Source organism: Syngnathus scovelli, chromosome 2 (genome assembly GCF_024217435.2).
Source record: "Syngnathus scovelli strain Florida chromosome 2, RoL_Ssco_1.2, whole genome shotgun sequence".
In the NCBI taxonomy this organism is placed as follows: Eukaryota; Metazoa; Chordata; class Actinopteri; order Syngnathiformes; family Syngnathidae; genus Syngnathus; species Syngnathus scovelli.
In genome coordinates this window covers 2,121,359-2,148,964 of record NC_090848.1, presented here as the reverse complement: position 1 = coordinate 2,148,964, position 27,606 = coordinate 2,121,359, and the positions used below count along the sequence as shown (strand labels likewise).

The window sequence follows — 27,606 nt, the reverse complement described above, 5'->3', positions numbered from 1 at the left end:
CACCAAATTGAAACTTAAATATTAAGTCGTGGATAAAATGATCTTTATAATGTGGCGATACACCAGAGGGATCTATCATCTGATCCGGCAGCCATTTTGAATTCACAATTGCCAAAAGCTAAGGTTTCACTTGGATACAGTTGATTTATCAGATGTAAAAATTCAGATTTATATTGAATCGAAATCAAATACTGAGAGCCACTCGCTTGGTTTTCATCGGAAAATCTTAGTTTTGTGTGATATTGCATGGTGAGAAAACCTCTCCCACCTCATTTACATATTCCAGCTCCAATGCAAACACGTGTTTGCTTGTTATTGTTTGCCCGCGTGTTTTTTCACACCCACCCGGTGGACAAAATGGCCTCCTTTCCCACTTCCCAGTTGCAGGGCAACCAAGGCCGCCTGGTAACGGAACAGATAGATCAAAAAACTTGTCGGCAAATAACAATTGCACAAGCTTCCCATTGAGTCGCCGCTGCAAGCGAATCTGTAATCGTTCCGCAGATGCCATGGAAACGTATTGAGGACAATCATTTTCACAAGATGCTGTGCGCCTGCCGCTTGGAATTCAGCGTGCTCTCATTCGTTCATTAAAGCCACAATCATGTTTGCGCGTAAACAAAGGAAAATCGATTTTACCGGATCGCAAATGCAACTGAACACGACTGACTTGATTTTCGGGATTCGTCGTTAAAGGTCCGACACACGACGGAAATACGCGTCATTGGTCGTTGGTAGAAGTACACTTTATTTGAAGTATGCGACAACAACTAAATGACATGCAAGAATCCCTATCTCTACATGATATTATACAAAGAATGATTCTTGAGTTACAAAATATAGAGATATTTAGGACCATATGTACATGACATTTACATGACTATATCCATCGCTTTAATATGTGTATTACTATATAAACATTTAATAGCTATTCTTTTTCGTTTCCGTAAGATTCTTATTTGCATGAGTGGTTATTTAGTTCTTTATTGTTAGCATTATTATCTTGATTCATATTTGCCTAGAAGTTACTCTCAAAAAACAAAGCATGTCGCAGAAGAGAAAACGGGACCATACCTGACGTTACTGTGCCTGAATGGTCAAGGAGCAGAGGGGCCACCCCGCCCGGGCCGGCGCTCTGTCCTCGGTAAAGCATGGAGAGTCGGCTATGCAGAGCACAAAGTTCAACAGACTATTTGTACACGGTGCTAACCGGGCTAGCGAGCTAACGCTCCATTCCAGCAGCGTTGCGATTCCGCTGACGACACGGCTCGGAATCCAGCACGTAGCCTTCGCTAGCCCCGCCACTCTGACTTCCGCATTGTCCACATTGATACATTGAACGCCAAAGTTCGATCTCTGAACGCTGACATCACTCCAGTACCGGTAAAGCAACTGTTCGATCTTCCTAGAACATGGACACATGCACAGACAGTCAGGAACGAGTCTTATATACCTTGACCACATTTCGTAGTCAAATTGAGCAGTGCTTCGTCGTCAGGTTGGCATCCAACGTTGTAAACATTCCTTTTGTTTTGTTTTTGTGTTGTGTAAGACAACCGAGCTTCCTCTTGCGGTTAGATCATCCCGTGTAGGTGTACACAAACACTACCCGAGTTGTGTAACCTCACAGCATGAAAAATAGGCCTAGTGTCTCTTTACGTCCACCCCTACACACATACTAGCTGTCACTATCTCACACTCAGCTACCCACTCTCTGTTGCTTTTATGGTCTCCTCATCTGTCTCTCTTACCTCATTCACCCCTCCACTTATACCCTGTCTAAAATTTATGAAATGATGCAGTTTTTGCTCTTCCTCCTCTGCCGGGCGTGCAGCTGGCCGTGAATGGGTCCGTGCAGTGGTCCGTGGTGGGCGCCCATTCCAGAGGGGCTGTAGCGATGGCGTAGCTCCTCGTTGTTGATGTAGCACAGCGGCACGGGCCGAGGGATGGGTTCGCCCATGAAGTAGCCCTCGTTCTCCTCCGATTCGGAGGAAGAGGAGCAGCTGGAGCACCAGGGGTCCGCGGCTTCCATGTAGCCATCGCCCCAGCATGGCCCGCCCAGTCCGACAGGTTGCCAGCCAGCGTTTTGCAGGGTGAGATCAGAAGTGGTGCGGGGACACGGTCGGTGGGGCTGCTGTCGGCACCCGCTGGACTCCGGGCCGAACAGCTCCCGGGCGGCGTGACCCGAAGGGAAGCGGTCGTAATCCTCCTGGACGCGATGGTACGGCGGCTCCGCCATTTGAGCCGGTCGGTCAGCCACCAGGTGCAGGGCGTTGTCCGAACGGGAGCGCCGGGAGCGTTTGTGGTGGCGGGCGCTGCGGTGCTGCCCTCGATGGTGTTTGCGACGTCTGGGTTGAGCCTGTTGTTTCTGGGACGCCAGTTCCTGCCCGCTTATGAGTCGACGGGGCATTCTGTCGCTCATGGGAGCCATTCGCAAGTTGCCGCTGCTGCCCATCACCCCGACACGACCTTTGCCGTCAAAAGCCAGGGGCTGTGGGCCATCCCAGTACTGCAGTGGGTAGCCCACCCTGTGCGGGGTGTACATGTTGTTGTTAAAGGGACGAGAAGAGGACAGAGACTCCGTGCTGTGGAACTGGACCGAAGAGCTAAGAGTTCCCATGTTGCTCTTTTCAGACACATTTACTCCCGAATCCTTGCTCAGATCAGGCATGGAGAACCTGGATAAATTCTCCTGACGCTTGGTGACCCCATCCAGAGAATTGCCTGCTAAAAACAGAGCACATTCCACATTAGCGTGCCATTTGGAACTAGGGCAGATTGTGCACACTTACCTGTAGCATTCGACACAGTGATGGAATCCATGGAGCCACGGGGTGTCTGTTCCAATGGAGTCAGCGGCTCATTGAAGCTCATGGCATTGATCGGGTTCCGTCTGGTTAGTGGGGGCCTTCCGTCTCTCTGAAATCCGTGAAGGCTAATGCTCCTCTTGTCAGGGAATCCTTGGTTCTGGCTCGACATCTCGTTGAAACTCATTTGGGTGCGTAGCTTGTTAGGTCTGAACTCATCCTGGCTGTGGTGGATCCAGTTATCGTTGAAGGAGTGCCCCCTTAGAGCAGCCATAGGTGTCCTCTTTGAATTGCCTTGCTCTTTCCCCCAGGAATCAGGCCTCTTTCCTGGGTTGGCGGGACTCTGGGCTGGAGGATGAACATTTGCGTTGGGATTGTAGCCCTGCCTGGCGTTACACTGACCCAAAAGATGAACGGATGTCGGGGTGGGGGAGGATTCTCGCTGGGGTCCCTCAAAGGCACCAGGGACATAAGGGTCATCTCTGCTCATCCACACCTGGTTAAGGCTCGGGGCCCGACTCGGAGTACGGCTCGGTGTGCGGCTGGGAGTGCGGTTCGGCGTCCTGCTCGGAGTCTGGCTGGCCGATACGCTTAAGCGATCCATCTGAACGGTCAGTGGATCGATTTCAACCGACAGACGGTCAGGCATGGGTGGCGGAGCTGAATGGCGGGTCTCGACGTTCCTCCGTTCCTGCTCGGCATTCCTGCGCTCTTTTTTACCAATCTTGGTGCTGTGGCGAGATTCACGGGATCGGGCGCTCTGGAAAGCGGAGTCGGACGAATCAGACTCATCCGGATCCTGATTCAAACAACAAAACAATCAGCCACTCCGAATAAATCTGAGTGTTCTCAACAGTGTCGTGAGAACTATTACCTGTCCAGCGCTGCAGGACCGTGAACAGAAGATCTGTCCCTGCTTTGGCAGGAAGGGACGACCGAGCAGAGAACGTTTGCAGTGAGCACAACAAAAACATTCTTCAGTTGCGTGCCAGTGCTGTCCGTCGTACGTCATCTGGCCTTGGTCAATGCCTTTAAGGAACAACAGAGAACATTAGAAATGTGATTTTCATAGTACGATGAACAAGTAGCACATCTCCGACCTTGCCGCTGATCTCAAGCAAGTAATAATCATTCACAGATCCCATCTGGATACAAGAATGGGTCACACTTAATAAGCATCTACGTCTCATTGCACTGACTCCGCCTCCTCACAGCTGTGGCTTACAATGCCCACTCTTGGATAAATGTCCTCAATCAGAGGTTTGCTCGGGTGCGATTTTTAAGAAATGTCTTGAGACAAGGTCATGTGATGGAAATCAAATCCCACGTCGCTTACCTATATGTTCCCCGCACGCGTCGCAGTACTCTGCGTAAAGGGACTCGAAGCAGTTGCAGCAATGCGGCCGGCCGTCCTTCATGATGTAGCGCTGACCCCCCAGGGTGGTCTCGCACTCGTAGCAGCAGAAGTGCTTCATGTGCCAGTGTCTCCCCTCCGCCTCAGTGCATTCATCAGCGAAGATGATCTATGTGGAAAAACACCGTTTCAATTCAAAGGTCATTTTGGACGAAGCTATCCTATTCTATTCCAAGTGAGATACTTTTTCTGACTGCTGAATTTCATTTTATTTTCCTAAAATCCATTCATCCATTTTCTGTTCCACTGGAGCCTATCCTATCCCAGATGACTTCAGAAATTCTGAAGTCTGTAAGCATTTTTTTTTTTACGTCATCTCCACTGAAGCTAATCCGCAAACCATAGCTTGAGTATTTAGCTTCGTTTGCGTGAGCATCAGATAGGATCATTATGAAGAAAGATGATGTCACTCCATTTGGTTTTCTTGCTCCCCTTATTCCAAAAAGTTACTTGGCTAGCAGCCAAACAGGAAGTGACCCGGAGGCTTCTCTTCCCCAGTCAGCCAATTGCTCTTTTATCGGATAGGCCCTCCTGACCTCATCCTAATGGCTCTCTCAAATAGAACTTATTTGAGGACAGATGTTGGGGGCCACCAAGGCATTGCGTCCTATTGTAGAACCCGATGAATACGTTCCTTGTGCCTTGGTGTGTGAAAAGACCTTATTACGAGATCTTGTTCGCAGTTGTCACATTCAGGAGAGCAGTACGAATAAAGACAATGTGACTCATTTCTTGAAAGGTTTAAAATGAAGGGTTATATTTAAGTTCAACCAACTCTTCATTATGTGCACTCACCTGCTGTTAATTCTACCATAATAACAATCATTACCGAATAATTTTATACTTATGTGAACGTTTTGGAGTGATTTGACAAAAAAAAAAAATTACAGATGAATCATTTTTCGTATAATTGCGTGAACTTAAAATTTTAAGGTGACACAGTACCCAGATTTATAACGCCAAACTTCCCTCGTTATAAAAGCAGTCTCGTTATTATTACTACAACCCGTTAATGAGTGATTTTTAATTTTTTTTCCACGGAGAACTTGTTGTCGTGACTTGCCTGCTTGCCTCGCATACGGTACATCAAAACACAAGCAGATTTTCCGAGACATGGCAAGAACACTGAGCCATCTTTTCACACCAGACTAGCTCCAAGCGGTTCCAAAAATCAGAGCCTTTTCCAACAGCGAAGGGCACCGGGCCCGGAGAGGCGCACCTCATCACAGGCGCAGCAGCGGGGCTTCAGTCTCTCGGCGTGGTGCCGACCACAGTAGAGCTTGCCGTCCTGGTAGAAGTAGATGAGATCCACCAACATTTCCTCGCACATGCAGCAGACAAAGCAATTCGGGTGCCACCATTTTCCGTGACCCGCCCTGGCGGCAAACACCACGATGTCGCCTCCCTTTAACTGACCACCGCACTGGTTGAGAGGAAAGAGGGAAGGCAAAGGGTTACAGACTTTCATTCAAAAAGTTTTTCCCCCCCAAATGTACCGTATTTTTCGCACCTAAAAACCTCAAATTTTCTCAAAAGCCAACAATGCGCCTTATAATCAGGTGCGCCTTATATATGGACCAATATTGTGCCACTACAGCAGGCGTGTCCAAAGTCCGGCCTGCGGGCCAAATGTATATATCTTATGTATGGACAAAGTTTTAAAATGGCCCATTCATTGAAGGTGCGCCATATAATCCGGTGCGCCTTATATATGAACAAAGTTTTAAAATGGCCCATTCATTGAAGGTGCGCCTTATAATCCGGTGCGCCTTATAGTGCGGAAAATACGGTAGCTCCAAAATGGGAGCGATCGTGCTTACTGTACATTTTTTATAAGGATTGTAGCATGGCGCCATTGATGCTATTTAGCATAAGCTAGCAAAGCTATTGTATGCGGTTGCTTTAGCTGTAAGTGTACTTCGTTTTTTTTGGTCTTTTCGATTTAGTTTGACAATAAATTTAAGCTGGACGTATTGTAAGGATTTCTAAGATGCATCTCAAGGTACATTTTCCTCGAGTCTTCATACCTTATCGCAGATGCCCCCGTTAATGGTTAAGGGGAAAGGCCGGACGTTGCCTCTCCCCAGGTTGTCCTTCTTGCGTTGGTTGCTGAACAGCTTCAGTTCTCTTTTCTCTTCCTCTTCCAAGGAGTTACAATAACGCACCTGGACAAGACAGTTTGTGACCAATCCGAAATATATGCAGGCACTTAAAAAAAGGATTTTGTTGTAAGACTTGCAAAATGCTTTACCTCGTTGTCATGCGGTGGCAACTGATGCAGCAGTTGTTTGATGCGGAATTTCTCCCCGGGGCTGTTAATGTACGGGACTTTCTCTTCTGGTAGAGAGTTGTAATACTGATGCACCTGATACAGACAAAAGATGGTGGCCTTTATTATTTAGAGTAATATACTTGACAAAATTGCGAGAAGGGTAAGTAGAAGTTAATTGGATGCAATATTCACTGCGAAGATGGAGGAAGGAAAGAGGTTTTTACAAACCCCTTTGAGGCAGCTATTGAAATAAAATCGTGAAGATTAAAAAATGTGAATTGGAAATGTTTCATGGGAATAAATAGTAGTTAACAAGTGTTAGGCTTTTTAAATCCTGTTTTTAAAACAAAAAGGTCACTTGATGTTGGCCTTTTGTTCCATCTTCATCTTTATTGGCACGTTATTTAAGGGAGTGCTTCATTTTCACGACAGCCGTAAATCCTGTCTGCATCTGGAAGTGGGTTGGACTCGATGTTGGCTGCGCCGTTGTGGGAGTGGTCACCTCTGACTTCAGTCATGGCCGATCAAAGTGGCCCACTCCTGATCCCCCATGTTATATTATTTTTATATCTAGATATATTTTTTGTAATGAATTTTTATATGATGTTTTTAGTATGCCCTCGAAATGACTCTAAACTTGGCACAACCGCTTAAAGCAACACACACGCTTCTTCGGCAATCGATGAAATGAGCTCGGCCATGCGTACAATTAAAAGCAACCGAAACTGCAAATGAGCCCATTCTAGCACGCGAACGCGCAAACTCCTTAACGCACATTTTCAATTAACTCTCCGCTCATTCATTGACATCAAACACTCTCATCCCTTTGGCTTCCATTTTGATCGGCAAGTTTCAAAGAGTGAATCCCTGCTGAAAATAAGAATCATCAATTTGTTTTTGATGTGATGTCTTTCTGTCAAATTTCGATACAAATTGCCCAGTTGCTTCTGGGGAGGAAATTGCTTCTTCGCTCGAGCGATCCGCCGCCATTTGTTCGCTGCATCACAGACTCTGTCGAAACACTATAATCAGTCAATCAGTATGGGGTTGCTTTTCATTTGGCCACGCTTGCCACGCTGAATGTGAACTGGGGTTGCTACACAGCTTTAACATTGCCTCCTCAAAACAATGTCATTGCAATTAGTCTTCCACGAAAAGCCTGACAGCTTAGTTGTAGGGATTCGATTGACCCCGCCCCAATCCCCCACTACCGACGACAAGCCAAAGACTCTTAAAGCACCATGAAGGGAATCAGCGAATTAGCCATCATAGTGTTATTCGGAAAATGCCACACCGATGGGCCAAATAATTAAATTCCTCTCTCTGATTTAGTTCAATTCGTTCCAGTCTGGTTCCAGGACAGAAACACATTAGCTAATGGAGCATGCGAGAGCGGCGGCACAGCGGTGTCAAATGTGAGATGAAAATCTCCTCGGCGTGGAACGTGAATAAGGAGTCAATTGGGCGTGTACCTGTTCCGGACTGAGGCCGGGCGGGACCCAAGCGTATTCCTCTAAAGCGCAGCCGGAGTCATCATCAGAGGTTGAGTTCCTCTGAAAGTCGTACATCAGCTTGGTGATGGTCTTCTCCATCTCCAGAGACATGGCTGTCACAACATGCTCTGTTGCACACCTTGCTTCAGGGGAGGTTTGCACACCTGGTCGCCACCCAAAAAAAAGGAAAAGGGAGTCAGAACTATAAAGAGGAGATGGAGGCGCTTTAGTGTTTATTTTCTTCATTTACGAGGCAACATGCGGGCCACGCATATTTAGTGGCAAGCGATAAAAAGCACCAAAACGTTTTGTGGAGCCCGCCAAATCGCACTGCCAATTCTACATCTGCCCACTAACACAAAGGAGCCATTTGCCTTTTTATATTTAACGGCTAGATTGAGATTGCTGGCACTGATGCAATGGCTGGCCAGCAAAATAAATGAGACAAGATGGCACTGACATGTTATGAGACCCTTCAATTACAAGAAAAAAATCTATCTATCTATCTATCTATCTATCTATCTATCTATCTATCTATCTATCTATCTATCTATCTATCTATCTATCTATCTATCTATCTATCTATCTATCTATCTATCTATCTATCTATCTATCTATCTATCTATCTATCTATCTATCTATCTATCTATCTATCTATCTATCTATCTATCGCTCCATCCATCTATCGCTCCATCCATCTATCGCTCCATCCATCTATCGCTCCATCGCTCCATCGCTCCATCCATCCATCCATCCATCCATCCATCCATCCATCCATCCATCCATCCATCCATCCATCCATCCATCCATCCATCCATCCATCCATCCATCCATCCATCCATCCATCCATCCATCCATCCATCCATCCATCCATCCATCCATCCACCCACCCACCCACCCACCCACCCACCTATCTAATCTTAGCTAGCTCGCTAGCCAACTAGCATGGCTTATGCCAAACCCCCGCGATATCAAAATGATCTCGTCCAAAAGCGTTTCCCCCAAATACGACAGCGGGTGTCGATCCGATCCGCCGGCCCCCCCATCCAAGCAGAGCTGAGAACGCTTTTATTCCTCAAACACAAATGCCGCTTATTTCTTTGTCAGCAAAGATTACACGTTCGCAACCTTGAAGCCCGAGGCTGTTCTTTTTCAGTCGAGCAACGACAACGGCCCCACTGGCAAGCAAACAACCCGTTTGGCAGCCCCACATCACTTCCAATGTGACTTACCAAAACAAAACTCGAGATTACTAAGCGGCTGAGCACTACTAACATTTTAACACGTTTATTTTCCAATCCTGCAACTGACCTTTCACTTTGTCTGAGCTTGTTTCCCGATACAGATTAGCTTTCACTTACAAGTGTTTTCGAATTTAATTGTCATCACAAAGTGGATAAACGTCGTGAGCAGATGTTGTTACTCCGCAGCTGCCGTCTGAACTTCATCAACGTTTTTCCCACTTGACACCCGAGTTTTCGAACAACAACCAAAGGTCGCCGTCGAACCTCAAGGAGACATGCGTTGGATCGATTCATTCTTCCGAAGCGAGTGGGTGTGTATTTTTGGGCGGAGGGTGTTTTTGAATAGATTGTGTGACAGTATATGAAATTAGGATCTGCAGACATTTCTCAATTTAATTTCTGACAAGGTCGCTGACGACGGAGGCGGGATCGATTCCAGCTCAGTGGCGGTGTGAAAGTGGGCGTGGCCGGCGAACAGTTTGACATCAGCAACCCCTCGCCGAGCCGAACGGGAAAATGGTTAGATAATTTCTGACAAGCGAAACGTCTGCCACTTAAGTGTGAGCCTCGCGCCCGGAGATGACATTTGTCGGGATTACGTGTTATCTTCGCTCAAATAACTGTAACATTTAAAATCCCTCGTTCCCCGAGAGCTTCCAATTTGTGTTTATGATTCATCACCGCATCGAGAAGGTTTCGAAGCGACAAAGCCAACGTGTCTGATGGCGTTAATCATAACCACTTATAGTGAGTGTTTTCAACAATTTCTTGCTGCCTCAATATTATTACACAAAGTCTTGGATAGTGCCTTGACATATGACTTGAACTCATTCCGTCACTCTGCTCGTAACTCAAAACATCTTTTCCCATTGAGATAAATGGAAATGCCATTTATCCATTACAGCTTCTTTAAAACACCAGAGAAAAATGATTGTTTTTAAACAAGAAAAATTGTGCGTCATAACATAAATGATTGTAAAAAAATAAATAAAAATTAAACTCTTTTTGGTGTATATGACGATAGAATCAAGGCATGAAGTTACAAAGATGAAGCATTTCATAAATCCTATAAGTGATTCTGTAAAATGCGGTCATTTTGGTCATTTCTTGGCAGAGGATAAATAATACAGTAATCCCTCGTTTATCGCGGATAATCGGTTCCGAAAACCACCCGCGATAAGTGAAATCCGCGAAGTACGGTCACCAACAAGAAGTACTGGGCAGGCTAACGAGTTAGCGGAAAAATGCTAATTTGCGATCTTGCTAACACGCCAAAACGGACTTCTAAAGGATTGTAAACGAACATTTGGAGCAATACTACATTGTCCTAAAGGTTTCCTCAATTTAGAAGTTTTAGTTTGACTTTTAAATGTTTTTTTAATTTAGAAAAAAAAATCCGCAATGTAGTGAAGCCACGATAAACGAAACGTGAAGTAGCGAGGGATCACTGTATATGCTTGTGAGCATGAATTGTATTCTCTATGCAACATTTGTATTTAAAAATTCCTTGCTTCCATGCCATTCGATAGCACGTCAATGGCATTTTGCATTGCGCGTTAGCATTAAGCTAGCGGTAGCGTGTGTGTCTTTTTTTGCGATTCACTTAGCTGCTTCGTTTGACATTCAGCCTTTTGCAATGAGTTACTGTGATGCCCTTTGAGACTTGAGTCGTAAATGACCCTAAAAAAAGAAACGAATCAACTCGTTTAATTATCTATTTTGTTATGCTACCGAATCGTTACAATCACAACATTATCGTCTCACGCCGAGAAGTACAAAAACAATACGATTCAAATAGATAACGATGAATTTGTGGAGGATCACTTGAGTAATTGCGGCTCATTAAAAGGACCATTTCATTTTAAAGCCGTGTTTGGACATCGAAAGTGGACTTGAGTGAGAAAGTAGCGATGGTGGATCAGTTGGGGGAGAGACAGAAAAAGCTGAGTTGCCGTAGCAACTGGTTGGTGTGGATCATCTCGGTATGTGAAGACATGTACGCGTTACTGATTTAACAAGGAAGTGTGTGCGTAGAGTGACTTGTGAGAAAAAAAAAAAAAAAAATCTTCCGTGTTCCTCGTCATGCATTATCGGGGGTATATAATGAGGGACGCACGTGCCAAATGCATATCGTGTTTTACACATCATAAATTCCTATTTAATCGTTCCATTCATCATGATTTTCCTCGCCCTCCCCGTTAGATCCAATCAGCACTGCTTTCATTTACACATGAATTAACGGCGATTAATCAACATCATCATCTCTGAGCCCGTGGGGAGATGAGATTCACGGGAGAGCAGGTATTTTTTTTTTTTTTGGAAGGAAGATCAGCTACAATCAAAAATTCTGAAAAGGCGTCGGGACACATAATGGATATGCAAGGGAGGAAAGTGAGGAGAAAGGATGGAGAGAGGGTTGGAGATGCAGCGCTAAGAGCAACGCTTTTCCCTTTTCACGTGTCATGCTTCACCCACCTCCCTCCTTGCCTTCCTCCTCCCATCCTCATGTGCCTCTGACAGCCTCTGTGTGGGTGTGCGGGAGAGAAAAAAAAAAAAAAAAAGCTCTTATTTATGTAAAAGATGACATTAGAGGAGGTGCTCGGCTGAAGCTCCCAACCTGACCGATGCTCTTTTTTTTTTTTACCTCCATGTGCTGAGAGAAGCGCTTGCCCAAATGGACAACCAAAATGTGGATTTTGAATTTTAGTGTCTCTTACTATCATGTAACAATTTGACTTCCTTTTTGGGAAAAATATTTAAAAATAAATAAATAAATAAATAAATAAATAAAAAAATATATATATTTTATTTATTATTATATATTTTATTGTCCCGATTGCCAGCTAACGTAATATTAAAATATAAAAAAAAGAAAAAAAAAATATATAATATTAATAATAATATATATATATATATATACATATTTTTTTTTTTTAAATATTTTTCCCAACAAGGAAGTCAAATTGTTACGTGATAGTAAGAGACACTAAAATTCCATATATATATATATATATATATATATATATATATATAATATAAATATAAAATATGAAATGTTTGATTATTTTGATTATATGATTATAAATTAATAAAAAATAAAAAATGTCACATAATAGAAAGCATTTGAACAAATTGCCCTATCTAGCGCCCCTAATTTAATTATCAAGAAAGGTCGCCATTGTAAATGAGAAAGTGTTCTCAATTGGCTTACTTGGTAAAACATTGAATAAAATAAAATTAAAAAAAACCCCGAAGAAACCACCTGGCCTAAAACAACCAATCAGAAATAAATTCGAATTTTAGTTATTTCCACAAATAATATTCAAGCCAAGATAAAACTCCATTACAAATGAGTCATGCTACTAATTTAGCACCCGCAGCTAATGTCAGCTTGTTTACATCGCTAACGCTAGCTTAAAAATGCTAGCACTTCTATTTGTTTCCATTATGACAAATCTCGTCAACAGTTTGAGCACAACGAACTCTCCATTTAACTAACATTCCAAAAAAAGAATCAATGACTCTACAGATTGCCCATTATGCTTGAGGATAAAGTCATTTAACTTTTCTAGCTTTCAAATGTGAGCCCACCTCTCACGTAATGCACAAAAGAGAATGCAAATCATCTCGACTGTTTATTGGTCGTCAGCTAATCTCAAAGCTGCATGTAGGCAATTATTCCATTGTAAACAACCGCTGTGTGTAATTATCGTTCCAACACATGGAAATTAATCGTCTCTCTCCTGGTGAGGGTTGAACAACATTCAGGATTTATGAATACTCTCAAACCACTCGCTTTGTTCTGGAAATAACTTGTCCCGATTGCCAGCTAACGTAATACAAAGTCACGACGTTCAGCCATCGCTGCTGGTAATTGCCAAACTCGGAGGCAACACGGTCTCCGGATGCAGCACGACTTCTAAAAAAAAAAAAGTGTGCAGGCACGGTACCGAAAGAGGTTTACATCGTTTTGCTTGCTCCGCATTTTCTTGAAATGTTTACGCGCTCGCAGTGGTTCGGCTGCCCCGAGGCCCTTGTTGCGAAATTGTTTAACATCAAACGCTTCACCAAATCCCAAAGCAAGATATCAAACGATTGCTCAGCTGGGCAACCGATAGAAATCGATTTTAGAAAGCTTTTAGTAACGATAAAATTCAATTGTGTGTGTGACACCATTTTGTGTGGGAGATTGATCTGGTAGTGTGAGAGCAGTTTAGTAAATTGTGAGTGTGAGCATTTTTGTTGTAAATGTTAGAGCAGGGGTGTCAAACTAATTTCTGTCGTAGTCATAATTTCCTTCGGAGAAATCGGAGACTAGTAAAAACTGTTCAAATATTTTGAAAAGATCAAAAATTGCTAGCAATATATATATATTTTTTTTTAAAGTGAAGACAATTGTAAATTTAATATTGACAGATGAAGTTGATGCACAATTTTTCTTCGGGTTAGGGTTAGGGTCTGGCCCCCGGACCCTAACCCTAAAAAAAATCTCTGTAATCCTGGATTACGCCCCTCATAGACTCCATTTTTTTTTCCCAAGAATTAAATTCCAAACACAACATTTAGGCTGTTTATTATTTGGTGATTCTGCTATAAATAAAGCCATTAAGTGTAATTTTTTTATCGCCCCTTTTTGCCACACTCAGCGCGTCTATTTGGAGATCCTCCCTCCTGACCTAGCGTCATCCTCAAATGTCAACCCCTTGGCATTCCTGCCTCCCTTTCTGAACTCACTTATGTTTGATTAATGATAATAACTGCTTTGAGACGCACAATCCTTTCACTCGCTCCTTCGACCTTTGTACGCTGCGCAGTGATCCGACAAACACGATAATGGCCGCATCGGAGCCGGTAGCCTGTTTGAGTAAATACGTTAACACCCGCAGACTCTCTTTGACGATAAAAAGGCCAGAGGATTGCGGGGTAACCCTTATTAGGTTAGCCAGGGGAGTCATTAGAAACTTTTCAATGGGGTGCCCATGATGGGAAAAAAAAATTCAAATTGAAATCAAAAGTGAGTTTAATTTGTCAGATAATATTATTTTATCATCTGTTTGGTTTTGTCTCATAGTCTACTTCTATCTCATGCAAACTAAAAGATAATCGGTGATCATTTTGTCAATCAAATAAAAAAAATCACCATGACAAAAATAATCATTCTTCACAATTTTAAATTTTGCTGAGTGACCAAGACCAGTTCTAGCTCCGCCCCTGAGATCAACTTGTTAAAAATTCCTTTTCTTCCCCAACGTAATCTTTTAAGCATTCTTCATTCCTCCATTTTGTTTCCTAATCCTTCCGCGCCCAGAAGACGAGTCGGGCATGTTGCGCGTGCAACCGACGTCTGTGCGGAAAAATCCCGATCGAGATCGCTCGCTACGAGCAGCCTCATCTCGCCTCTTCTCAAAAGTGACCCACCTTCCTCTCATTTCCCAATTTCTAAACTCGACCCACTTGACCAACACGGACTCCCTGACACCAAAACCCGAAATCCATCGCCTTTGATTTCCACAATAACCGTCTCTCATGTAGCACCAATCAACTCATAATCCCGTTATGAGGATTAAATCCTTTACTGTGGCTTATATGGATCAGGACTAACAAGAAATTAATTGAAGAGGGGTCGACCCGCTAGGAATTCTGGCTCTGCGGTTCATCTGGCAGAACAGACTGAGAAAAATCTCCGAGTGACTGACAATACCGTCGATATAATTGGGAACATAACACACTCGAATTGTCCGCCCGCATTACTCACAGTAGCTGGAAGGACAGATTTTTTTTTTTTTTTTTTTGTGGATCCTGTATCTCGGATCCTCTCCAGGTAACGTGTGACGTGCTAATTGCTGGAGGTGTGTTCCTGAAATCCAAAATAGGGTTCTCTTACTTGCAGCTGTAGAACAAGAAGCTGAAATGCTGTAATTAAAGGGTGACACATTCAAGCCCCTCTCCCACTGCGTGTAGGATGGCCGCAAATAGAATTGCAGGCTTTCAGCACGCTCTCCAGAACCACGCTTTTGACGAAGGGGGAAATGGATTCGCCCCTGGGCTCATAAAGCCCCCCCCCTCCACCCCCATCAGATCACTTGACAAGGTGTAATGGCGTGCCACGTGTTGCTGCGGCAACGCCAAGGTAGTCGCCGACGGCGCAAAGTCACACGAGGCGACTTTCGACCCCGAGCTCGTGACCTGTGCGGGGCGGCTCGCTCCCTCGACTCCCGTTCACGCAAACAAATCCTCTCGTGCGAAGCCATTTACGTGTTTTGCTCGAGGGTGTATCTTGGTGTGTGTGTGTGTGGGAGAAAGAGGAGAGAAGAGTCTGTTGCTATGCATTTTTACACGTCCTCCCACTGCTCACAAAAAAAAAAAAAAAAAAAAAACACACATCATTCCGGAGAAGCCGATTGGAGCGCACACTACTTATTGTGCGGAACGTTCAGAACACTAAAAAAGCTCTCAGGGACTTGAAAATGTGAACTCTTTGAAATGCTTCTGCCCTTTGCCCAATTCCTGAATTAGAATCACGACAACGTCATTGCCGCGTTGTTTCGATGGCTCCGAGAACCACTTGACTTTCTCGATAAATGAATGCCGACCTTCTTTAAAGCGCAATGATAATTTTTTTGTGGGGTGAACGGACAGCGGGAAAATGAGAAATACAAAAATATCTGCTTAATTCAATTTGTGTGGTTCAGGAACGGAATTTAAGCATGTCTGCATTAGCCGAATGTTTTTTGGTGACAAACTAGACTTGACAAGAAGTTTATACCACCGACTCTACTTTTATTCAAATGATCCACCTCCCCAAAAAAATCTTCAATTTCCCAGAAAGGTTAACGTCGTAATAATAATGAATTTGGCTTCGACCCAAAATGAAAATGAGCAAAGAGCCACTTCGGGTATGATTCATTCCAGCTGTCATTGTTCGGTCCCGTTTTTATTTTTATTTTTCAAATAGGCTCTTTTGTGCTCCCCGAGTAATCAAGTAATGACTCACACTCGTTGTTCTAACATGAACAAAGCGTACAAAGTCGACTGTGACAAGACCAAAACACAATGGCGGCTAAGGAAAAAGATTTTGACGCCATCGCCAGACCTTTCTGGAAACAACTGACATGCTTGCTGTGTCGCTTATCCCACTGAAATTCAAAAACGTTCACGGAACGAGAAGAACAAAAAAAAATAATCACTTCAAACTTTTAACCCGGAGCGGTATCGCTCGTGTTGCCCAAGCTGGCCCGACTGTTTTTTTGCCCAGCGACAACAGAAGGCAAACAAGGCAAAGCCAAATAATAAACCCAAATTATAGTCATGTAATTAAAGCTGTGTCTATCACGCATTACTGAATATTCAGCATGGATTATGCTGCTTTATTAATTTAGACAACCCGTAATTTTTATAATATATATATATAATGAAATTATTTATAATCATAATTAAATATGAACAAACATTATTTAATATATTTATCAATAAATATATATATAATAAAAGTATCTATAATTATAATCAAATATGAATAAATATTTCGCCATGACAGGCTTAGTGTCTCCAGATTATTTATTTGGGGAATGCTAAAGTGAATAACGGCAGAAAAATATAGCGGCTAGGCTACGTTGTATTATCACTCGCTTACACATAAAGTATAATCTTAAAAAAAAAAAAAAAAAAAATCCATACGGTTGACAAAGACATGATCGCATAACAATAATCACTAATGAGAAAAAAAAAAAAAAAAAAAGAAAAACTCGTCTGTATAGCTGAAAGGCAACAACAAGATGTCCTCCTGAAATATTCTCCAGCACAGTATTGGAATCGAGTTAAACTGAGCACAATTATGATACCCACTCAATTCCAGATAAGCGCTGCGTTCACTTTGGAAAAAACAAAAGAAATATATAAATGAAGTGGATAGATAAGAGATTTAACCGAGGGAAAGGACAGAAAGTGAGATGCCGATTACTTGCGGCGGGCGACATGAAGCGGCTAAAAGGATAACAATACAAAAGAGGAGACAAAGCCTCGGCGAGGGAAAAGTTTTCGTTCATGAGCGAACTGCAGATTCGAAAGCAGTCATCCTTGAAGCGTTTGAATACGAGAGCAGCTTCGCAAAGTCTGTCTGGAGCCAAGAAAGAAAAAATGCTTCGCCGCTTTATAATTACACCGCACCCATATTCAATTTGTCGAGTATCGAAAAAATCAATTAAAATGTGTCTCTATAGAATGAGAACATCTGAAGAATAACTCTGATCCTTTAACTCACTTCCCATATTGATTCATTCCCTTGATTCATTTGGAATCAACAGCGCAGACGTCATCTGAAATAAACATAGGCTGTTTCTCCTCTCTGCAAATGTGCAATTGAATCTCTTGAGAGGGAGTTGCGCAACCAAGCCATTAGTGACTGATGGAGGCCTTGTCTTACTCATTTTCGAGCCGCCGCCGCTCATCAAGACGGTGGAACAAAATCCGAGTGAGTCCAGGATGATTCAAACCAAAAAAAAAATCATCAAACCTTGATCGTTGACTGTGTCCGATAGTAAACTTTTTAAATTCAAATTATGGCTTATGTCCCAAAAAGACTCAAATGGAACATTCAAATGTATTAAAATGTCTTTTTCTGGCAAACTAGAAGCCATCCGAGTGTTTTGTGGACCATGATGATGTCACGCTGAACTAACCTTTTGGGGATAAAATATCTTCCTTTTCACTTTATCCTATTAGATGCAAACTTATGGCCAGCCAGGCAGACTTTGTGAGGTCACAGTGACTTTGTAAATTCTATTTTTACAAGTGAGACAGAGAGAGAGAGATAGATAGAATAGAATAGAATAGAATAGAATAGAATAGAATAGAATAGAATAGAATAGAATAGAATGCCATTAATTGTCATTTTACAACTTAGTTGGACAACGAAATTCCGGGAGCCGCTCCCTTCCTAGTGCAAAACATTACAAAATTTAAAAAACTATAAAAGGAAGTCTGAGAATAAAAGTGAAAGATCTTATTTACAGTATCGTTATTAGTCTAAGAATGAAGGTTAAAAATCTTATTGACAGTTCAATGTGCGGATATATGTATTAACATGAATGAGGTTTGTACAGAAAGTAAATAATAAATATTTATCGCTCGTAGTTTTTAAAGGTGAGGGATGGTGAGATGGGAGGATAGGAAAGCTCAATTCAATTCTCATTGCCTTAGGCCGAAAACTTGGTGTATATTGTGAGTACCATGGTAGTAGCGAAGGCTGCAGGCAAAGTTCGAAACCAGGGAAGGGCGACTGAAATGATATAAGAGGGGACAATTTTTCATCAGCACTATTGGGGGAGGGGGCGCACATTAAGCCCACACACACCTCTTAACCAGACGTATGACTTATATCTCAGGTGCTAAACTCAAGGCCCGGGGGCCAGATACGGCCCGCCACATCATTTTATGTGGCCCGCGAAGACAAATTGTGTGTCATTACTAGAATTACAAATTCTCTTCACTTTTAATAATATCTTCTATTTTTTTAAATATTTGACTAGTTTTTACTTCTCTGATTTGAAAAGGAGTTATTTGTCAGTTTGTTTTGTAGCTTTTACTGTATATAATATGAATATAATATTGAATATAATATCATAATGGCCCTCTGAAAGAAGCTATGACTACAATGCGGCCCACGAAAAAAATTTGTTTGACACCCCTGACTTATATAGTAAAATGAAATCCCCAGTTAATGCAACATAGCATGTAGCTACAATTAAAGCTAGCAACGCTAAGCATTTCTCAATAACATAAATTGATAATAGACTAAATAACAAGGAAGTCAATTTTGACCACGTAATGGTAAACAGCAGAGTTTAAACAATTGCCAATCAGTGTGCAGCCGCAATCTCAGTAGTAAGAAAAGAAAAAACATTTGCAGGACTACCAAGCAGCAGGTGCAATAGCTCCAAACCATAAAAACCACACAACCAGTCAATAATCAATTTTTTTCCTGAAAAAGCACAAAAATAGCAAAGGAAAAACAAAGCGCTAATCCAGCAAGGTTCCAGAATGTTTACATTTGATTCAAAACCCAAATTAGTGACCATTTATTTTCTGTCCTGCCTTCTCTGCTCCATAACGGTGATGGGTTGGCGGTTTCGGAGCTTCGGAATGATTTAAGGGCCGGAGCTTGACGACCGTGCCGCCATTAGTTGAAACGTATTACTAAAATAAATCCAACGGAGGCATCGGTGTATCGAGTGAAGAGATATTTTTTCGTGGCAGATATGATGCAGCTATCAATATGAATCATCGGGGGGGATGGAATTCATAACGGCTGCCACCAGGGGAAGCTTAAGATCATCCATCTTACTTTTTTTTTTTTTTTTTATAAACAGTATCAAAGAATATCTCAGATTGACTCGAGTGATATATTAAAACGACATTCATGAAAGTCCTGAGTGGTCGCGTGGAAGGAATTTTATTTTTTTTTTTACATTTATCGTATACAATTGTACATGCGTGTGGGCGGAACATGTTCTGCTCTTTCCAACGGCCTTTGAATGAGCGTGCCTACGCGTCTAAAAGAACCTCTAATGATGTCACCGGTTTGAAGATAGAGCGAGTCGGTAACCTCGGGGCGGCGGAGCACCTCAGAAGATTACCTCGACTCCATTAACAATTGTGACCGAAGGCGGACGCAATATTTACGTCCCACCGGCAAGGCCGGGCGAACGTGGATCAATCCGCATCTTCGGCCGCTTTCCTTCAACTCCCCGCAGGATGCAAATTGTAATTTATTTTTTGGACAGTGTCCCTCGCGCCGTGCGTAAACTGCTCATTGATCCACTCAGCATTTTCTGGGCTCCAGAGATAGAACAGAAAATGCTGATGCACACGTTGCCGCAAAACACTGCGGTCAATCACATTCGAAACGTCGTACGAGGACTTTCCGAGAGACAACACTGAAAATAAAGTTAGATGCTGTCATCTAATATGAGGATGTTCCGCCTAAAATTTTTGGCACCATTCTAAAGAAGCAGGGGGACAAGATGTATATAAAAGTATTATATTTAGTTTAATCGTAGATCGTAGAATTGAAACATTACGTGACATGAGTAACGACAGTAAAACGGAAAATTAAATACGAGCAAACTGACGAGATAACGAAGAGCACTTGGACAAGAAATGGAGGTCGCTGATTGGTCGATAGAAAAACAGGGCTGATGACAACATGAAAAAAAAAAATGAAAACTGCTAGCTCAAAAAACAACCCAATTTGATCTGACCCAAAAATGTTCCCGAAATTTGGTTTGTTTTTGTGCAAAACAATACAAAAATGGGTCGGTCCAATTTTTTGCGCAATAGTTTTAAGAGTGAAAAAGTAAGAGAAAATATGAAGCAAAGGAAAATTGAATTAAAAAGATGTCATGCCGTTTCGTTCATCGACAACAAAACTCCATTCGACTTGGCATTTCTTTTGTGTCGGGATCAGACAATCAGCAGGTGAATTATTTAATTATTAATTAATTATAATTATTGCTCATTCAAACTATTGTCTTCGAATTTAAATGACTCGTTACAGAAGACAGAATCCCCGTTGCCCCACATTTAGTCTGTCTTTGCCTTTCGAATTATGAAAGAAGAAATGTTGACTTTCCAGCCGACAAGAACTCTACTTTAAATTTGCCTATTTTTCTATTTAATCCCTCTTTCTGGTGAGATTTTTTTTTTTTTTAAATATTCATGATTTTTCTTTTTTTTTTAATCTTCATTTATTAATTAAAATAAATACATAGGTTAGGAGGTACTCAGAACTTGATTACCTACTTAAGTAATTACTCGGAGGACTACTCGACTGCACCCTTATGAATATTCTCGTATGAAAACAACAAAGTGGCCCCGGACACACACACACACACACACACACACACACACGCAGAGGCCCCTCCCCTACCTGATGTGAAAAGCTGCAGGTGCACCCGGGTATCGTATCACACTCTCTAAATCTTTGCCACATCTTTCTCGTCGTCTGTGGCGACTTTGTCTCCGACATGACACCGTGGGCTCTTTGTTCTGGCACTCCGGTGTCGGGTCTGCAGTCTCGAGCGACGTCAGCGCTCGACGCTGCGGGGCTGGAGAAATCTCCGCAGCCAGCTCGCATTTGTACGTATTGAAACGGAAGACACGACCATTTATGGCTTAACTGGATTGGCTTTGATTACATTACCCGACCAGTATGACGCTAATCAATAGGGGGGAGGTTGAGAATTGAGCTTAAAGAAAAAGCAACTGCGCGGGGAACGAGTTGCTCTCCATCATAACTTCTCGGGTGAGAACAAATTCCCATTTTAATTTCATCCGGCACAGCGGGGACGAGCTCTCGCCGTCCTGCTTGGATCGGCTGCGGCGGTGGAAACAACTTTCATCTTTTGTTCTGACACCTTCAAGTATACGCCGTTTCAAGTGACTGTACCAGCAGCCATCGCCATGGCAACAAAAGCAATCCTTAACACGGCACAAGCGACGGTGATGGGGGGGGGGAGAAAAAAAACAAAAACAAAATAAAATTACAGCCTCTCGTTCTCGCTAGAACTGCATTATTGAATTACCGAATCTCTTCGTTTCTGTCTTGTTGTGTTTTGATTTCTCTTCTAGAAGCTAAAGGTCACGGCGTATCTATTATTAAATGTTCAGGTCATGGGTGTGTGCATTATTAATAACCGGAGTGTCGTTTCTAAACGCACAGCGGGGTGATTCCGAAAGGAAAACACTCCATCAAGATAAAACAATTCGAGGGAGATGATGTCAGAATCTCCGATAACCATATTGCAACGAGATAAAAAAAAAATTGTGGAGCTCATCTGAGACATCTGCAAATCTAGCGAGTATTAACAAGCTAATCCAGTCAAATGGCGTAACGCGTCCTTTGAGGGAGGCGAACAAATAGTCTTTGTTGTGTTGACATGGTTGTGTAAGATTTGAGCCAGCCACCTGAGCTGTCAGCATGTCAGGCACATAAAAGCAGCACACGAGCACAAGCGTACTGTGAAAGCACCGTATGGGGCACGGCGGCGAGAACTCGGAGACACCCGCCCACCCTTCCTGAATCAGCCGTTTCTGTGGTGACCGGAGCGCTGATGCGGTGCAGGTGGGAAGGAGGGAGGGAGGCAGGGAGGGGGTGCTGGAGTGCACGCTCACTCCAAGTGAAGAGACAAACAAACATTCCAAATCTGGTGGGAGCGTGGTGAAGGCGGGGAAGGAAGGAAGGATGGATGGATGAGTGGATGGATGGAGGGAGGGATGCAGATGGATGGATGGATGAAGAGGGGGAGGGATGGAGGGAGGGATAAATGGATGACGGATGGATGGATAGATGGCAGATGGATGGATAGATGGATGGATGGATGGATGGATCGGTGGACGGAAGATGGATGAATGGATGGATGGCGGATGGATGGATGGAGGGATCAGTGGATGGAAGATGGATGAATGGATGGATGGCGAATGGATGGATGGATGGATGGATGGATGGATGGATGGATGGATGGATGGACGACTGAATGGTAGATGGATCGGTGGACGGAAGATGGATGGATGGATGGATTGGTAGATGGATGGATGGATGGACGGATGGATTGGTAGATGGATTGGTGGATGGAAGATGGAGGAATGGATGGATGGCGGATGGATAGATGATAGATGGATGGATGGATAGATGGATTGGTAGATGGATGGATGGATGGATGGACAGATGGGTTGGTAGATGGATTGGTGGATGGAAGATGGATGAATGGATGGATGGCGGATGGATAGATGATGGATGGATGGATGGATGGATAGATAGATGGCGGATGGATGGATGGACGGATGGATGGATTGGTGGATAGATCGGTGGATGGATGAATACCTGCTAAAAAGACGGGGCAGGGTCAGGACATCAACATGACAAAAAGCCTTGACAGCTTGACAGCTTGACATTTTGACGGCGCAGCATCTGCACCCAGACTCACAAAAACTCCGCGGCAACGCTCACTCACTCAGAGTGCAGCCGACATCACGTATGGCTGTGAAATCTCATCTGGTTATGAGGAACCTTTTCCCAACACCTCCCACCTTTCATCTTGAACCCTAAATCCGGCCCGCCTCATTGAAATCTCAAAAGAGCCCACTCCTACAAGTTTCATCCGCCGTTCTTTCTGGCCCTCAACGCGCTGCCATTGCTCAACAGATGACATCCCGTGATGCAACAGCGTCGGAGACAATCATCCTAACATGGAGGAGAAGTATCTGGATTAAGATACCCGATAAGATACGAGCTGCTCCTCGCTCCACATCCAACAAACGAAAATCAACAAGACATCGACGCTGATCCCTCCCAATATTTTCGGCATTCCACAATCTCGTACCGCGCAGATTGTCGGTTACCTCGACAAAAGCCTCAAACTAATCTGAAGCAAAGCAGGCAAAACGGGAAATGTAAACAGCTCGGGATTTACCAGACGCTTGTTCCAAGTGTGTCCACACGCTGTGTGTGCACATTGCTTCAAACATTATGTCCGCCTCAAGCGCAGCATTAAAAAAAAAAAAAAAGAGCTCACCGTCTTTATGTTTCCCCCCCCTTTTTCGCTTTGTGGAGATAACGCTGGCAGAGCCACTGCTCCAATCCTTCCCACTCCACCCACACTGGGGGGGGGGGGACGGGATATCGGACACGTTGGCTCTTATCTTCGTCCGTGTTTTTCCCCAAAGTCCCACTGGTCTTTTTCACATGTCACTCAAAAGATAAACAAGCTCCTTCCATTTTTTCTCGCCTTACGATGGATGGATGGATGCACCTGTTTCATCGGGGAAAAACTTTCAGCGCCGGCATTTCCTAACTGAGCTTAACCGGCCCGTTTGTCATGCTCTTTGTCATTCGAAAAAAAGGCCGACGAGCGTGTCGAGATGCCGCCGAGGAGACTCACCTGTGAGTTGGAGCGAGTCGCTCACGCTGGACTCCGAACGGCTTTACGTCTCTCCCTCCTCGCAGTCCGGGAGACGACGACGAGCTTTCTGCCCGGGCTGCAGGGCTGTCATCAGTCTCTCTCCATCCCTCCCTCCCTTCCTCCTTCTCGCTTTCTCCCCGCCACCGCTCCCTCCCTCTCTCTCTCTCTCTTTCTCTCTTTTGCACTCCTTCACGTCTGGGGAAAAATGCGTTTCTATGAAGTTGTCACCGTTTGCATGTACCTATGTGTGATGGTTCGAACAAGTCACGCAGAAGTGGTTTCAGTCCACGCACGCACACACACCCACCTCCTGTTCCCCCTTCACACCTCCAAGCCAACCATCCGCCCTCGTCCTGCCAGCCCCTCAAAGGCTGTTCAAATGAGTCATCAGCTTTTATCCAATGGTGGCAGTGACACTCAGACTCGGATCAGCAAAACACCAGTATTTATGTTCTTGTGTGCTGAGGGGAAGAAAAATTAAACGGAGCACGGGGCTTCGTTTTTTTCCACAAGACAACCGAGCCCATAAATTTGGCATAATGTACATAAATGACATTTTTGTAGGTGTTGAACCAAAAAGTCAACCAGTGGACTTTGTTTCTGCTCATCGATGTTTGGTGACCAAAAGTACCGTATTTTTCGGACTATAAGTCGCGTTTTTTTTTTCATAGTTTGGGTGAAGGGGCGACTTATACTCAGGCGCGACTTATATGTGAATTTTTTTACAAATTTTTAAAAATTCAAAAATCCGCGATGTAGTGAAACCGCGATAAACGAACTGCGATGTAGCAAGGGATTACTGTAATCTGAACTGCTACTGCGGCGCATACATATTCGATCATGGGATTTAATGATTTGAAGTGACAGAGATTCTTTGATGAAATAGTTGTTTATAATTATATGGGCCTGTGGAATATTTTGAAGTGCAACCACCGTCAGTGGTGCGCACCCGGCATTGTTGACATAAAGCACGATCGATGGATTTACTGATTTGGAGTGACACAGATGGTTTGATAAAGGTGTTATTTATGTTATAGTTATTTGGATAACTGTCAATGTTACGTCAGGCCCGTTCTCAGCTCTTCATTTGTGTTTATGTCACGTTAGCATACCGTATCGTTTAGCCTGTTGGTGCTCGTTCATGTCTGTTCTTGATGTTGGATTTTGTCGAATAAATTTCCCCTAAAATGCGACTTATACTCCGGAGCGACTTATATACTTTTTTTTCACTTCATTGTGCATTTTATGGCTAATGCGACGTATGTTCCGGCGTGACTTTTAGTCCGAAAAATACTAGATTTTAGACTCACTGAAAGCAGGTTTAAGTAGTGGCGCAGGGAATCAATTTAGGCGATTTCATTTGTAGCTTCCATGAAATCCATTTTTTTTCTGGAATGTTCTGCTGCTCTTGCTGATATAGCAAATTATTGTAATGACTTTGTAAGGTGCTTTTCTCTTAGCTTGCCAAGACTTGACAGTGTTCCCTTACTCACACACATCATTACATGTGGAAATAACATGCATGGAGCCTTCCGGCTCCATTAAGTACTAAAGTCAGCAAAAGACACTTCCGTACAGGTCTTTGGAAGTTCAAACAGAAACAGGGGGCTTAGCTCACAAGGGGCTTAGCTCAGCTCGGCATCATAAAACTACAGATGCAAGGCAGGAAAGAACCGAGCTCAGATTGTTTCTTGTTTAGGAATCCAAATCCAGTCCGCTATCAATCCATTTTCTACCTCTTAGCCCAATCACAGTACTAACCCACACACTCTCACATGACTTCACAAAGAAAGAGCACGCGCTAAGCAAGTGCGGCGTTGTCATGCAAAGCAATTAGAAAGGACTGATCATTCCTGACAGCTACAAAAATGTTATTAAGCTCAAATGACGGCCCTTTGCTTCGGTAGAGGAGCAATTATGAGGACGATGGGGCTGTCATTTCACTACAGAGGCAATCAGATGGAGAGTATCCGTTACAGGTAACCTCAAAAATGTAAAAAAAAAAGATAGATAGATAGATAGATAGATAGATAGATAGATAGATAGATAGATTTCATTTATTTACTTATTATTGTTTATATATTTATTTGTTAAAAATCACAGGGATGTTAATAAGCTCCATGGATGAAAGGGTAGAGGGAGGGCAGCATTAGCATTTTAGTCACTTCCTTTTCACCAATTTCACCATAAAAAAAATTAAAAAAATGCTGTGGATTACACTGCGATATCGAAGTCAATTAAATTACCGTATTTTCCGCACTATAAAATTCACCGGATTATAAGGTGCACCTTCAATGAATGGCCCATTTTAAAACTTTGTTCATATTTAAGGCGCACCGGATTGTAAGGCGCACCTTCAATGAATGGCCCATTTTAAAACTTTGTTCATATATAAGATATATACATTTGGCCCGCGGGCTGTAGTGGCTCAATATTGGTCCATATATAAGGCGCACCTGACTATAAGGCGCACTGTCGGCTTTTGAGAAAATTGGAGTTTTTTTTAGGTGCACCTTATAGTACGGAAAATACGGGAAATCATTTTCTAAACAAATTAAATAAATAAATACATTGGAAAAGGACAATAACAACAAAATGAGTCTATAGTCGTATAAATAATGTTATGGAGCAGGAAAAATGTGTTAGTAGTTTCCAAGTACTGTTGTTTAAAATTCCAGAATAGAGTTGTGTATTTGTGCCTGGAGCCTCACCTTCAGAATCCCATTTTCACCGGCGGGCTTTGCAAGGCTGCAAAGGATCAATCACAGTAACCTGGCCAGCTTATCTGTTCGCCATCAGAGAACCATTTCACCCGTTTGTTTGTGTTTGAGTAGTTCATCAGTTCTCACTATGAGGTCAGCCGTGATTCATGAGTGCAGCAAAGAATAGAAAGGCAAGGCTTGGAAAGTAGGAGGGGGAAGTGAAAACAACAGGAAAAAAAATTCGACAGGATGAGTTTCTTCTCACTGAACTAAAGCGCAAAGGCGGCACAGCGTTTTAGACGAGCTTAATTTGCATTTTTTGCAGCCTTAACAAATGCATTGAAATCCTGAACTGTGGCCAATATTCAGAATGTCATGTAAGTGGTCAGCATTGTGCCCTCTAGTGGATAAAACTAGCAAGAACAAATATGTTGAGCGAAAAATAGGAGTGAATATGATTGGGCCCGCGGGCTGTATATTTGACACCCCACTATTTTTGCCTTGTGAGTTTTTTTTTTGGGATTGTTTTGTGTCCGAGAACGACAAATCCGTCAGCCGCAAACCTCCAGATGTCACTTTGTATGATTACGGAGGTCCATCGAGATCAATCGGGCCTTGTTAGGTCCATCTTGGAGGTCATTAGATAGAAAGCCCTCATGATCCAAAGCAACTTTTTAACCCCTTTTTACATTTTTAGGCACATTTCAGATACTGCGG

The 27,606-nt window shown here is 43.1% G+C and overlaps 1 protein-coding gene across 3 annotated transcripts; it reads right to left on the bottom strand.

The window, feature by feature from the left end:
- Positions 1-724: 724 nt before the first annotated feature.
- On the bottom strand, positions 725-24,339 carry LOC125988446 (prickle-like protein 2). Of its 3 annotated transcripts, XM_049753685.2 has the most exons (10): positions 24,167-24,336; positions 11,706-11,753; positions 7,966-8,150; positions 6,473-6,586; positions 6,249-6,386; positions 5,441-5,644; positions 4,144-4,330; positions 3,682-3,836; positions 2,793-3,606; positions 725-2,727 (listed from the first exon to the last, which is right to left on the bottom strand). In XM_049753685.2, exons 3-10 carry the CDS (start codon positions 8,095-8,097, stop codon positions 1,787-1,789), a joined length of 2,685 nt encoding a protein of 894 aa, XP_049609642.1. In that variant the 5' UTR covers positions 8,098-8,150; positions 11,706-11,753; positions 24,167-24,336; the 3' UTR covers positions 725-1,786. The 3 variants fall into 3 exon arrangements, with proteins under 3 accessions (XP_049609642.1, XP_068505871.1, XP_049609641.1); XM_068649770.1 differs by lacking the exon at positions 11,706-11,753 and having other exon boundaries at positions 725-2,724; positions 24,167-24,339; XM_049753684.2 differs by lacking the exon at positions 11,706-11,753.
- Positions 24,340-27,606: the final 3,267 nt, after the last annotated feature.